This window comes from Dryobates pubescens, chromosome Z, assembly GCF_014839835.1.
Source record: "Dryobates pubescens isolate bDryPub1 chromosome Z, bDryPub1.pri, whole genome shotgun sequence".
Lineage (NCBI taxonomy): Eukaryota > Metazoa > Chordata > Aves > Piciformes > Picidae > Dryobates > Dryobates pubescens.
In genome coordinates, this window is record NC_071657.1 from 19,457,992 (window position 1) to 19,473,263 (window position 15,272).

General features: G+C 41.5%; 1 protein-coding gene across 3 annotated transcripts in view; it reads right to left on the reverse strand.

Moving 5' to 3' along the window:
* The window catches only part of APC (APC regulator of WNT signaling pathway), an 80,529-nt gene that overhangs the window by 58,668 nt on the left and 6,589 nt on the right, over positions 1-15,272 (reverse strand). For all 3 annotated transcript variants that reach the window (XM_054177933.1, XM_009896059.2, XM_054177936.1), the window contains exon 2: positions 2,480-2,564. In XM_054177933.1, the coding sequence (XP_054033908.1) occupies positions 2,480-2,564 (85 nt within the window). The remainder of the gene's footprint in view (positions 1-2,479; positions 2,565-15,272) is intronic.

Consider the following 15,272-nt stretch of genomic DNA (forward strand, 5'->3'; position numbering starts at 1 on the left):
GGATTGATACTGCATCAGCACAACCAATAGCAGGCATGTCCACAGAGAAACTTTACCATGGCAACTGCTTTGCAAGAGTTCCAAGCTGTTATCATGTACTTGTCACCTACTATTAAAGCAGGAGCACTTGCATCATAGAATCTTCCCAACCAGCTCATTATTGGTTCAGCATCTTCTCTAACATAATCTTTTCTTACATGCCTAATTTCCTGCCTGGGTGCATTAGCTGATTATATATCATCCTTATCTCTATCATCATTCTCATCCTCATCACCCTCATCTTCCTCATCCTGCTGTTCCCCAGAACTTGTTAAAAGCCTCTGTTTGATCACCTCAAGTTTAGAAGCACCTCCCTTGGTTCCTGATCTAGAATTCCTACCCTGTTTTGCATCTCCATCATCTACTGGTGGCTTCACTAAGTCAGCTAGATGTTTAAGACAAACTTTCTTTTCTACATCACTATCACCCTGATTAGTTTTCTTGGCTTGACTTGTATCTGCATTTGAGGAGGAATATCAAAGGGGTCATCTAAGACCGGCTTGTTTGTCTTTGCCTTTATGTGGAGAACTTTGACCTGGATCAGAAGAATCATTTTCCACAGTAGCAACAAGCTTTACAGATACTGGTGCTGCTTGGAGATTCTCAGTGGGACTGGCAGAAGCAGAAGGGGCTGGCACAGAAACCGTGTTACCAGGTGCTCTTTGGGACTCTGCTGCCACTGCTGCTGGACACACTTCTGTTCCAGCCACTGTGAGCAGAAACCTCTCTGCCTCCTTAGCGTCAGAGCCACCATCACCCTTAGACCTTGTCCGAATCACATATAACACAGTGCAGTTCTTCTGTCACATCTCTGTAAGTGATTTTATAGTATGGATGACTATTCACGGTAGCACCTGATGCCACTGTTTGTTGCTGGGTTGGGGCTGCCAGAGAAACCACCACTGCTGCCACCTTTATGGGCACAGCTGATCTTGCTGCTGCCACCTGCACATCCACCAGTTGAACAGGGCTCGCTGCCACCACTGGCACCATCTGAGCTACTGGCCACCCTCCCACTGGCTTGCTCCCAGCGCTGCCTTAAGTGTTTGCTGTGGTTCAAAGCAGTTTTTCCATTAACACCTGCTACTGCCTGTTGCTGCAGCTTTTCCTGCTTCCTCACTACTTGAACTGCCTGCATTAGACCCAGATCTCTTACATCTTTTCCTCCGTTTAGAGACAATTAGCACCACATCTCTCTCGTCACATTGCTATTAAGAGACCTATTATTACCACCACAAATAACAAATTTAGACATAATGAACAGACCATCTTAAGATTCAAACCACCTAGATAACTTTCAGTTACAGGAACATTAAATTCAAAAAACTCAGGAGGAACACTCACAGTCAAATTGCTGTATCCCCCCCAAACCAACAAATGCAAAGCAGTAATCAACAAACCTTCTTACCTTGTTTTTAAACCAATGGAACAACTTATACACAAAGTACCCACCAACCTGGTCAATCAGTACAGAAACAAACCATTTATAAAGCCTCAAACTTAAGACAGAGCATACCGAATGCCACAAAACCAAAAACAGCTTCATTTTTGCTTCCTTGCCTTGCATTGGGCAGCCAGTGGATTGAAATGTGGTGGGTTGAAAATGTCACCCAACATTAAACTGCCCGACCAGCTCAGTTGGAAGCAAATGAAGCTGTATTTACAGGCAAAACTACAATCTAAAATGGAAATGCAATGGGTATGTACAAAATATACAGTATTTACAATATTTACAGGCATTTACAATTTATAAACAGCACAAGAACCCCCCTGGACAAACCAGGGGGACTGCTAGTAGCTTCCCCTTCTCTGCTCCCTTCCCTCTACTCCCCGTATATTAGGGACAAGAGAAAGAACAGAGAGTTGTGTGTTAAGATACTCAACCACAACAAAGAGCACAGCCAACGTCAGTAAAGCCAAGCAGAAGCACAAGTTAGTGTCTCCCAGAGCGAGGATGATGAAAAGAGAAATAGTTTACAGATCTAAGTTTTATGTCTGTTATCTATCCAATGGGATTTCTCAGAACTTATCACTATTTTCCTTTTCATACCCATTAATAATTTATTTACATTCTACTACTTTCTGTTCAAGATCTGTGGAAAATCTTCTAGGCACAGCCTAAAACTACCACAGGAACAAATCCATCACTAAACAAATGTATTTTTTTCTGAAGAACTGAAAGAAATGCAAGTTATAACATATAGTCATAATAAGCCCTAAAATAACAGTAGCAAAAGCATAGAAGCAGCACAGAAACACACTTTTTTGTTTTTTCAGAATGTGTCTTTAAATGCTTAGCAAAACCAACAGACACTGAGACAATGCCTAATCATCAAAGTCAGCCCTGGAAAGAAGATGCAGCCAAGGTACAAAATTTCATCCAAAAGGAAAAACAAATGAGAAACAAATGAGCCTGCTTAGAACATTATTCTAGGTTTACCTTTAAGTCGTTCCAGTAAGTCAATTTGTCCAGAAGATGCCATTGCTTCATCTTCAATACTTCCTTGTAGCTGTTTCAGCACTTCCTGTAAGAAATTAAGCTTAATTACAAAATCCTTACAGTAACAGACCACATTTTAACCTGCCCTTGAGTGCAAAATTACACTTACACAGCTAATTCAGACAATGATGTAAACTGTATTTCATGTGGGCAGCGATCAAGTGTCATAACTTTAACTGCCATCAAACATACGTTACAGTATTTCCTCAAACACTGTAATGATGTAAAGTTCATCCTGAGTAACTCATCCCCTCTGTCAGTCCATCTTACTTAGAAGTTCTTCTCAAAGTGAATACCAGTTATCTCTTAATTTACAGATGTAGAAACGAAAGCATAGAAAAATCAGTTAAATTTGGACATATAAATATCAGTTACAAAAGTATCTCAAATACCACACCTCTTAAATCTCAAAGATACTACAGCATAACTAAAACCTAAGGCTTACTTTCTTTGAGGCTTTTAGCATCATTGTAAATCGGCAAGGAGAATCATATTACTGTTATTACTACTACTGCTACACCACCAATGCTAAATCACACATCTATGAGTAAAGGACTTAGGGTCCCTTCATGGCATCATACAATTTGGCCGTAACTTCTAACAACATCACACCTACAACCAAGACATTTAGGACTCCCTTGTGCAGCTTAAGCTTCAAAGCCAGGAATATTTCCATGTGCTATTGAAACTATCTATTGTAAAATTATACAGCTGAAGGAACAGTCTTCTAATGCGCAAAGAGATTCACAGTATACAATGACTACTACATTGAAAAAGGCCTGTAAAACCCCAGGTCTCTAATGCTCAGTGGCCTAAATTCAGGTAGAAAATTAAATGTAAGTTAGTGAATGCCTTTTTTATATCATAATGGTGGATACATCAACAGAAAATATAAATTGCAAACACTGGCCACAGGGCAAAAAGCCCTTACTGGAATTGAAAAACACTTTTTTTTTTTTATTCTGTGGCACAGAAAATATTTTCAGAAGTAGCAAGTCAGGAAACAAAACCAGTTCTGAATAGTGAAAGGTTCTCCATGCCCTTCATATGTGGACTTTACACTCACAATTTTACTCCTATTCAGAGCTGAAAACTAATGAATTTTAGAAAATTTAAAAGTTCTCCACATCAGTGTTTTGCTATTTCAAGATCCTAGTATACCTTCCTGTCAGTAATAATGTTTTTTTAGAGAAAGTACATTTTAAATGCATTTTGCTTTTTCAAAGGAAGCAAAACAACATCTACAAGAAGTGAAGATACACTACTAAGCTCTTCTCTACTCAAAATCTTTCCAGCACCAGACTCAGAGCAAAGAGTGGCAGCAAAGATAGGAAGAGGAATTCTGGAGTACAGACACACTGGTATGTTTACACAATTTTGTGGAAAAAACTGCAGGTGGAATTGAGGCCAAACTTCATGATTTATGTGACGCCTGACTGATGGAGTTTAAGGTGTGTGCCCCTATAATGGCATTTTAGTTTGGATCAGTCTGACACCAGACTCCCATCTGCCCCACCAACCACACTTTGCCTCACACCACAGGACGATTTCAGAGCATGGTGTAAATTCCCTTCATCAAACCAAGCTAGCAGCTACACTCAAGACTGCTGATAGCCACTGATTCCACAGGACCAGGCTGGAGCTAGTCCAAAATCAAAATCCCTTAAACATACAGTATGCACACTGGGTTGTCAAGATAACTAATCTACAGATCTGCTCTTACTATGCTACCTGTTAATGCTGGCATAGCCTTCAGGATCACATCTAGTGTGATAAAATCATTACTCATTGGAAAGAGATTTCCACTGTGCTTGTGCTTCTCAGTGTTCAAGGGCATCCTATTTAGCCATCTTTATATACAATATCTGTCATATCACCAAAGCTAAAAAACCAAGTTACGTGGTGTTTCTCAAAGAAAAACTCCTGCACTATCTGACATAAAAGAAGACAACATCTACAGACAGCACTCTCATCTTAAACAAGCCTAAAAGGGCAACGTTGATGTAGCGCAGCTTGAGACTGTGTCCCCTTGTTCAGGCAACCACCACCAGAACAAGGGGACACAGTCTCAAGCTGCACCAGGGAAGGTTTAGACTCGAGGTGGGGAGAAGGTTCTTCACTGAGCAAGTCATTCATCATTGGAATGGGCTGCCCAGGGAGGTGGTGGAGTCACCGTCCCTGGAGGTATTCAAGACGAGATTGCATGTGGCACTTGGTGCCATGGTCTAGTTGTGAGGTCTGTCGAGACAGGTTGGACTTGATGATCTTTGGGGTCTCTTCCAACCTTAGTTATACTGTGATACTGTGATCTGCAGACAGCACTCTCATCTTAAACAAGCCTAAAAGGGCAACGTTGATATGTGGTCTTGGGAGTTTTGCAGGGTTCTGGAAGACCTATAAACTAAGATAAATTTAGAAATAACTAATGAATCCCTTTTCTCTAAAACAGTACAGTTTGGTGCAGTGAAAAAACCCAGCCCAAACACCCAACCCTTCCTCCTGTTACCTTCTTATAAACTCTTTATCATGTCTGCATGGCAATTCTGCTATTTCAGAAACTATATTTTCAGGGTAATTTACAACATAATGAATTTTTCTGGTTCAAACCAATATGAACAGCTAGCTTTTATCTCGTACCACCAATCTGCCTGACTAGGGTGTCAAGGCAGCTAAGGGACTGCTCTTTATGAATGTTGTCAACAGGTAAACAAAGCAGTCTTCTCCATTTTCTCTGTTACAATTCACTAATTGAGATTCTGACTTCTAGGTTTTAAATTATTCCCTTTTTTCAACAGCAAATAAATTTTCAAGTTAGCATGTAAAGCATTCCTTTCCACATATTTTTAAATTTTCTCTAGTTCCATTGCTAAGGTAACAATGCCATAATGAGATTGTAACATACATTTCAAACTCAATCACAGGGTACTTGGAGAAAAGCTGATGAAGCAGACTTCAGCTTTTGTTGAAGAGACAGGTAAAGCCTCTGGGTCACATGGAAAATGAGGCAGTGTGAGAAAAATGACAAACTGGGGAATTTACAATTTCACTGGAATGACAGAACACCAAGGCTTTTTCCAGTAAGCCACTTGTAGGAAAACATGGCAAGTTATCTACCACTGTGAAAATGCAAGTATTTATTTACTCACTTACTGTAACTCCAGAATTTGACACTAACACTGTTGATGTGCAATTCTCCCATTTTTCTCCCAAGATTAATACAGCACTTCGGAATAGTACTTTTGCACTGTACTTTTGTATTTGATAGCATGCTAAATAGTGTAAAATCTTCTCTACAAATAAGCCTGAAGTGATTCAATGAAAGTTAAATTAATATACTGTTTAGCTATTCAAGTTTGAGTAAGTAGTGCTTTATAGCACCATTCTTTACTAACTTAGTAACTAAGTGTATCTGTAAGGAAGGCTGAAGATGGTTTTTTTCTGCTCTTTCAAAGAAAGCAATTCAAATTATTTTAATGGTCACTTAACTACAACTTAAGTTTATTTTGTCCCTCTTTACCTTGTACAAAAGGATGCTTTTGGAAATAGAGCTGGTTCTGTGACTTACCACCATTGAAAATGATTTCTGTCTCCACATTGCGATGTTGTTATGATCATAAGGAGATTTTTAATATTCAATAGGAGGAGTGCTTAATAAAAATATTAATAACTTTATTAATTTAAAAAAGGTGGAAAATATTAATAAAACCTATTTACTGGTTTGAAATATTTGGCTGTGGAACAGGTATCTCACTGGCAGAAACATGTAACAATTTAAATAATACGAGCAAAAATCCAGAAACAATAAACAACAATCTAAACTGTAAAGAAAAAAGGGAACATCAGCATCAAAGCCGGAGATTGCCATCAAGGGGGCAGGGACACACACACTCTCTAGAATTCTCTAGGGCAACAGACCTTTAATAGATGCTTATAAAAATCAGATTTCATAATTACTCACTGATCACAGTACCCCACAGCACACATTGGGGTTTAAACAAAACCTAAATGGCACTGACTATGTGAAAGCTGCAGGAACAGTTTCACTTTCTGTTGGTGCCTGCAGCTTGTCACTGAGGCACATTGAGGATTTATGTTCGAAGGCTTTGTAGCTGAAAGCTTTGTAGAAAAGAGGTTGCTGCTGACGCTTGCAGGGCTTGCTGGGTTTGTAGCTTTGCCTATTTGGAGAGGTTCTTCAGCTGCAATCTTTGCAGCAGTACTCGTTGCTTCTTCCAATAAAACAAAACTGTCCCAGGGACTCAGCTCTTCCTGGGTTTTGTCTCTCAGCCCAGCAAGACATGTCTGTTCTGCTCCTGGACTTTACAGCACTATACAGTGAGGGGTCTTTGCAGTCTTGTCTGGATAAACTGAAACACAGCTCAGATTCCAAGCAAGACTTGTGATTTCTCCCAGAGCTCGGACAATTGCAAGGCAAAGCGCTGGCTCTTTGGGCTAGTATTTATAGATTTCCTGTGACAATAATGCCCAGTGACACAAAGATTGAGAGATAAAAATCTGGCACTGTAACCCATAGAATGACTTTTCTCCAAATGTGGCCAAAGGCACACACACCTGGCCCACTTGGACTCCAGGGCATGTTCAGACAAGCCTGGGCCATGTGGGCATTTTCCTGAAAAACCAGACCTGCTGGCTCCTGCCCCATTGTCTGGTTCAGAGCATTTTTGAGGCTTTTTGTCCCTTCAGGGCAGAAGTACAGAAACAATGTCTTTTTTTGTTGTGTAGACTCTGAAAACATAGTCTTGACCTGAACTACTTTATGCATAATAAAAAAGGATCAGACCCATCAACAAGTAACTGGAAAAATACTGAGAAAAGCACCTTTAGCAAACAGTAGTTTCACCAGCTAAGTGGGGAGGGTTGTGAATAAAACTGCTTAAGGGCTGTGACTTCACTCAAGCTGCTAAAAAAATAAAGGAATCAGAGATGAACAATGCTGACAGATTTATAATCCTGACAGTTAAGACTTAGAAGTACCTCAAATTCTTGAGAGCTGTATGTATAAATACCAAGATTCCTATTCAGAAATATTTCAAAAGATGGTATCTGTAAAATGACATTCCAGTTTAGGCATATATCTCTTCTTCGGCAGTAAAAGGAGCACTGATAACAATTTGTATGTATTTGATATGTAAACGTGACTTGCTTCTTTCCCCACACCACTCCCTGAAATAGCGTGTTATTTTTAGCTCTACTCAATGTTTTCTGTATCCAGTGAATGCTACAATGTGTGAAAATCATCATGAAAATTAAGCACATTAAACTGCTGGCAGCAGTATACAAGATGTACTCACAGGTCTGTATTGGCTGTAAGCGAACAAGATATTTAGAAGTTTACTGCCTTTTTAAAAGGAAACCTGAAGTCTACATTTAAAAATATTTCCAACAAAAACTATTCCTGTTCCTTTTTAGATAGTAACTGTACTTAGGTCTGTGTGAATGTATATATACACACAGATTGTGAAATGTATTTATTCACACAGTTTGAAATTATTTTCAATTTTTTGTAAACAAAATCCAAACTCATCTATCCTTCAGTTTACAGAATCAAAGGATCACAGAATGGTATGGGTTGGAAGAGACATAAGGAGATAACCTAGTCCAACCCTGATGCTAAAGCAGGTTTGTCTAGAGCAGATAGCACAGAATCACATCCAGGCAAGTTCCGAGTATCTTTCAAGGAGACTCCACAACCTCTCTGGGCAACCTGTTGCAATGCTGTCACTCTCAGATTAAAGGAGCTCTCTCAAGCTCATGGAACTTCTGGTGTTCCAATTTGTGCCCACTGCCCTGGGCACCTCTGAAAAATCTGGTCCCATTCTCTTCACACCCACCCTATAAGCATTGCTAAGATCCCCTCTCAGTTGTCTTCTCACTAGACTCAACAGCCGCATGTCTCTCAGTCTGCCATTCTAAAGAGAAGCTCCAGGTCCCAAATCATCTTTGCAGCCCTCCACTGGACTGTCTCCAGGAGTTCCTTGTCTCTCTTGAACTAGGGAGCCCAGAAATGGACACAATACTGCAGACGTGGTCTCACCAGAGCAAAGGAGAAGCAGAACCTCCCTTGACCTGCTGGCCACACTCCTCTTAATGCACCCCAGAAGACTGGGGCATGTTGCCGGCTCATAGTTAACTTGCTGTCCACAAGCTTTTGCAGGCTCTTCATGGAGTTGCTTTCCAGCACGTCAACCTGTTCCTCTTTGCACAACTCTGCATCTTGCATAGATCTCACTGAATGGCAGCACAGCTTTCCGTTGTACCAACCACCCTTCTCAGTTTTGTGTCACCAGCTATCTAGCAGAGAGGACACTCTTTCTTCATCCAGGTTCAGCCCTGAACAAGATTGGACCCAGTAATGACTCCTGGAGAACACTGCTAGCTATAGGCCTTCAATGAAACTCTGTGCCACTGATCACAACACTCTTAAGCTCTGTAGTTCAGCCAGTTCTCAATCCCCCTCACTGCCCATTCATCTAACCTACATTTCCTAAGCTTACATATGCAGATGTCACAGAAGATAGTGTCAAAAACTTTGCTGAAGTTGAGACAGAAAACATTTACTGCCTTCCCTGCATCTACCCATTCAGTCACACCGTCATAGAAGGCTATCAGATTGATCAAGCATGGTTTCCTCTTGGTGAATCCATGCTGACCATTCTCAATAATCTTCTTTTCCTCCACATGCTTAGGAGATGACATCCAGAATGAGCTCCTCCCATCACCTTTCCAGGCATGCAGTTGAGGGTGACTAGCCTGTAATTTTACATGGCTTCACACTTGCAAGCTCTCATCCTATTGGAAGACTTCAACCGCTCCAGGACAGACCTGCTGGTGAAGTGGTATGGCAAGCTGTAGGTAAGCCAGGAGGCTCCTGGAAGGCATGGAGGGTAACTTTGTAAGCCAGGTAACAAAGCTCTACCAGAGGGAATGTGGTACTGGACCTGATGGTCACCAGTGCAAGTGAGCTAACTGACATGTCAAGAGTGGAGAACTATTATTTTTACCCAAATGAGCAGTATTTTAAAATATTTTATCTGACAGCATTTGTACGCACGCTTTTAACCCTATATGCTGGAAACCTAACAACACAATTGGAAGAGATTTAGAATCATAGAATAAGGGTTAGTCAGGGCTGGAAGGGACCACAAAGATCATCTAGTCCCAACCCCCCTGCCATGGGCAGGTACACCTCGTACTAGATCAGGCCAGCCAGAGCCTCAACCAGCCTGGTCTTAAACACCTCCAGGGATGGGGCCTCAACCACCTCCCTGGACAACCCATTCCAGGGTTTCACCACTCTCATGGTGAAGAACTTCCTCCTCACATCCAGCCTGAATCTCCCCACCTCCACCTTCATTCCATTCCCCCTAGTCCTATTCCTACCTGATATCCTAAGAAGTCCCTCCCCAGCGTTCTTGTAGGCCCCCTTCAGATACTGGAAGGCCACAATTAGGTCACCTCAGAGCCTTCTCTTCTCCAGACTGAACAGCCCCAACTCTTTCAGTCTGTGCACATAGGAGAGATGCTCCAGCCCTCTGATCATCCTCATGGCCCTTCTCTGGACACCTTCCAGCACGTCCATAGCCCTCTAGTAATAGGGGCTCCAGAACTGGACACAGTACTCCAGGTGGGGTCTCACCAGAGCTGAGTAGAGGGGGAGAATCACCTCCCTTGACCTGCTGGCCACACTTCTCTTGACGCAGCCCAGGATCTGATTGGCCTTCCGGGCTGCAAGTGCACATTGAGAGCTCATGTTGAGCTTCTCATCCACCACCACCCCCAAGTCTCTCTCCTCAGGGCTGCTTTCCAGCCAGTCACTGCCCAGCCTGGATTTGTGCCTAGGATTGCCTCGATCCAGATGCAGGACCCTGCTCTTGGTCTTGTTTAACCTCATGAGGTTGGCTTGTGCCCACCTCTCCAGCCTGTCAAGGTCCCTCTGGATGGCATCCCTTCCCTCCAGCATGTCTGCTGCACCACACAGCTTGGTGTCATCAGCAGACTTGCTGAGGGTGCGCTCAATGCCACTGTCCATGGCACCGACAAAGATGTTGAACAAGCCTGGTCCCAGGACTGATCCCTGAGGGACTCCGCTTGTCACTGGCCTCCACTGGGACATGGACCCATTGACAGCCACTCTTTGGGTGCGGCCCTCAAGCCCGTTCTTTATCTATCTAGTGGTCCACCCGTCATACCCATGTTTCACCAGTTTGGAGATCAGGATATGGTGCGGGACAGTGTTGAAGGCTTTTTGTAAGTTCAACTTAAGAGTTGCGTAGTATTTTTATTACTGGGATGAGCACCAGACAGAATACTATTTTCTAAGCATTTATAGGTAGCATAAACTTAAGTTCATGGTCTTACATGACCCCAACTATATGATCTTGACAGTGTCTTAATACTATCACGCATTGTGTAACACCCAAAGGAACAAAGAGAGATCTACAGCAGAGAATCTTTACTCATACACATTTTTGTGAACTACACTGCTACTTGGACTTGGTGAGAGCCCTCCTAATTGCCTGGAGTGCCAAGGAATTGCTGTCATTGCTCAACCCTATAGTCAGGCTCAAACAGTAACAGCAATGATGACAGCATTGCTGGCGGAGATAAAACACTGGGACAACTCAACTTCCAACCTTGTAGAAACAGGAAAAAATTTGTTATGTGAAATGCTGTTGTTCATTTTAATTTCAAACAATGTCATTCTCTAGAAGAAAAATACTCATTTGGTGTCATCATGATCAAAAGCTGTCATTTATTGTAACCACATACTGCAGACAGTACTAAGTTCAGTGCAAGCCCACTGTGAGATCAACTGATCTTCTAAGTTTTTGTGCTCAGAAAGAGTGCTGGCAGCTCTATTTAACGTTTGTTGGCTTTTAAAAACATTTTATTCAATTTTCTGGTAGAATCCGCAGAGTTGCAAGACGCTATAAACATTATTGTGAAATCGTATCAAAAAACTTTAAAAGACACAAACACAACATAATGCCACTGCTGATTCTTTACTGCTGAAATACACTGATAGTTTAACTATGTTTTCTAAGATGATAAATTATTTTTATAACCACATTTTAAGTTCACATGATATTAAAGAGTTATTTGCAAATGTCTGACTGCATTACTTGTGCAGTCACCAAAGAGAATTATTTCTCAGAATTCGTCATTTCAATTTGTAACGATTAGTTAAGCTTATTGGAGTTTCTTTCACTCAATTAGAAATTGTAACATACTCAATACACATTAGTATCTTCAAGTTACTTTTACTTTTAGAGGGTTTGTCCGCTGCACAATCCCTTGCATGCCTACTGTACTAGCAGTATTTTCTCCTTGTGTGACAATCCTGATGTGACAGCACATCTCCACTCCTGAAAATGAGGACGCAAGGGGCGTCACAAAAATGTTCTGCATGTGCAAAATTGAACTGAGATGAAGGGAATTAATTTGAGAAGAAAAATGCAAGCTAGCACTAAAAAAAAAAAATAAATGTAAAAAGCAAGTAAGGTTTTCTATGCCAACCATGGCTACCATTTTTCCTTGAAAGACTTCTACAAATCCAAGATCTTATATTTTAGGAAAAGATGTATTGAAATTAAATGGAAACAAAGCACATACCAGAAGGAAAACACTGGATGAATTCATCAAAGTACAATTTATAGAAGCTCAGAATTTAGCAGCTATTCCATATATATTTATACAGGCAAGGAGTGTTACTGCTGAATCAATGTCTTTTTTTCTCAAGAAAATACTGTTTTTCAGTGTTTTTCAACAAATACTTTGGTAAAAAAGTGGAGAAAAATCTAGAGCCTTTAGAAGTTGTTTCAAAATGGGCATTGTCAAGATCAACAGAGACTACTAGACAGAAAAGATAGTAGCTAGTACTGACTCCAAGCATTAATTCTCTCAATGAGCAGACTACGCAGCTCAGTTTGCTCTCAAACTAGATTAGCTATTATAATGTAAAATAACTGTTCATATCAGCAGTTAAATAAAGCATATTTGAAGACCTAATGAAAAAAAACCAGGAAGCTAGCATGGCTAACTCAAAGAACAAAGCAAGAATTAACCTTCTGTTAATTCTTACCACAGGTGTCATGCAGAATGTAATTAATATAAACTTAAATAAACCTTCAGCAAATGCAGGGGTATATAATAATAATAAAACAGATTGGAAGAGACCTTCAAGATCATTGCATCCAACCCATCAACCAATCCAACCCACCTAAACAACTAAACCATGGCACCAAGCACCCCATCAACTCTCCTGCTGAACACCTCTAATGATGATGACTCCACCACCTCCCCAGGCAGCCCATTCCAATGGGCAATCACTCTCTGTGTAAAACTTTCTCCTAACCTCCAGCCTAATCCTCCCCTGGCACTGCCTGAGACTGTGTCCTCTTGTTCTGGTACTGGCTGCCTGGGAGAAGAGACCAACATCTGCCTGTCTACAACTTCCCTTCAGGTAGTTGTAGAGAGCAATAAGGTCACCCCTGAGTCTCCTCTTCTCCAGGCTAAGCAACCCCAGATCCCTCAGCCTCTCCTCATAGGGCTTGTGTTCCAAACCCCTCACCAACTTTGTTGCCCTTTTCTGGACTCGTTCCAGCAAGTCAACATCTTTCCTAAACTGAGGGGCCCAGAACTGGACACAGTACTCAAGGTGTGGCCTAACCAGGGCAGTGTACAGGGGAAGAATGACCTCCCTGCTCCTGCTGGCCACTGTTCTTGATGCAGGCCAGGATGCTATTGGCTCTCTTGGCTGCCTGGGCACATTGCAGGCTCATGTTCAGCCTACCATCAACCAGCACACCCAGGTCCCTCTCCACCTGACTGCTCTCCAGCCACTCTGACCCCAGCCTGTAGCACTGCAGGGGGTTGTTGTGGCCAATGTGCAGAACCCGGCACTTGGATGTGTTAAATCTCATGCCGTTGGACTCTGCCCATCTGTTCAGCCTGTCGAGGTCGCTCTGCAGAGCCTCTCTACTCTCCAGCAGATCAACTCCTGCCCCCAGCTTGGTGTCGTCAGCAAATTTACTGATGATAGACTCAATGCCCTCATCCAGATCATCAATAAAAGATGTTAAAGGGCACAGGGCCCAGCACTGATCCTTGGGGCACACCACTAGTGACTGGCTGCCAGCTGGATTTGGCACCATTCACCACCACTCTCTGGGCTCGGCCCTCCAGCCAGTTCCTAACCCATCGCAGTGTGCTCCCATCCAAGCCATGGGCTGACAGCTTGGCCAGGAGTTTGCTGTGGGGGACGGTGTCAAAGGCCTTGCTGAGGTCCAGGTAGACCACATCCACAGGCCTCCCCACATCCACCAGGCGGGTCACCTGATCATAGAATGTAATCATATCTATATCCACTCTGCAAAAGTCTATACAGCCAACCACCTGGACTTCAAAATGAAAGATCGTATGATACTATTATAGCTCCAAAGTTCTCCCTTAAGGCGGTATAATGGGTATAATGTGAAATTTCTAGACAGCTGGATCAGTACTGTGAACACTCAGCTTGCTCTGCTTTTAAAAAAAAATCTGTATTATTTCAGAATACAAAACATAATTCAGTTGCACTGAAAACAAAATACAACATTATTAAAAGAAGTATTCTGGTAGGTTGTATTGGATGCAATTGGATTTTGAGCACTATTTGTCTGGGATGCTGCAGTGCTATGCGAGATACAGTTCACACAACTCTCACTGAATTCTTTCCGGCTGGCTCAGCTGTCTGCATATAGTGTTTCTGATGGTGATTGTAGTCATGTAATTTCCACTACATGCATGACCCCCTCATAGTGAGAGTGCAGCCTATTCATGAAGGGATGGTTTGGCTAAGAAATCCAGCTGAGAGAAGAGGATGAAATTTTAGTTTAAATACCATACAGAAAAAAATAAATAATCTGGAGGAAGAAAAAACAACCCCATTTTTTTCTTGCAGGCTGCATTTCTGTTAAGACACTTGTAAATATGTGCTTGAAGACTTCATTTGCAGAGGTCAGTAAGAAAACAACACTTATATAAAGTCTCTAAGCACTGAGCTTGCCAACTTTGGAAGGCATTTTTGTAGAAAAGGTAAAAATGGGTACAAAACATCTGAAAAAAGCAACGGGGCATTGTCTCTTTTAAAACTTGCATTTTCTTAATGTTTGAATGTGCAAATCCAAATAAAAGGAATAAAAAATATTTTTTTTGGTGGCATTTTTTTTTTTTTTTACATTTTTTACAAAAACTAAGAAAATGCCTCTACTGTGGAAATTGCCTTTTTATTTTTTTGGTAGGTTATTTCAATCACAAGGTTGTTGGTGCTACAAGCACAAAGCTGGGGTGAGATTCATTGCAACGTCATGACCATGCAAAACTGATACAAACAAGAATTGCAGAGAAATTTAATTACTGTTTTCAATTCACTGGTTCCTTCCCACAAAAGCAGGAAGGTTATTACACAAACTCCTCATTTGCTACTGCACCTTTAGCAGTTCTTCAAACCCTTCTAGCTCTTTCTACATTTTCCTTCACTGTCTGTTCTAATTGATGTTCTTGCTCCTAAAGTGGGGCACAACAGAATTCAATGAACTATCAAAGAAATCAAGATAATGCCTCTACTGTGTGCCAGATAGGGCATGTATCCAAAAAAACTTTAAATAGGAAAATCTAGAGAAGAAACACAAGCTCTGTTAAGTCAACCAAGCATATAGTACCACAATAGTAACTC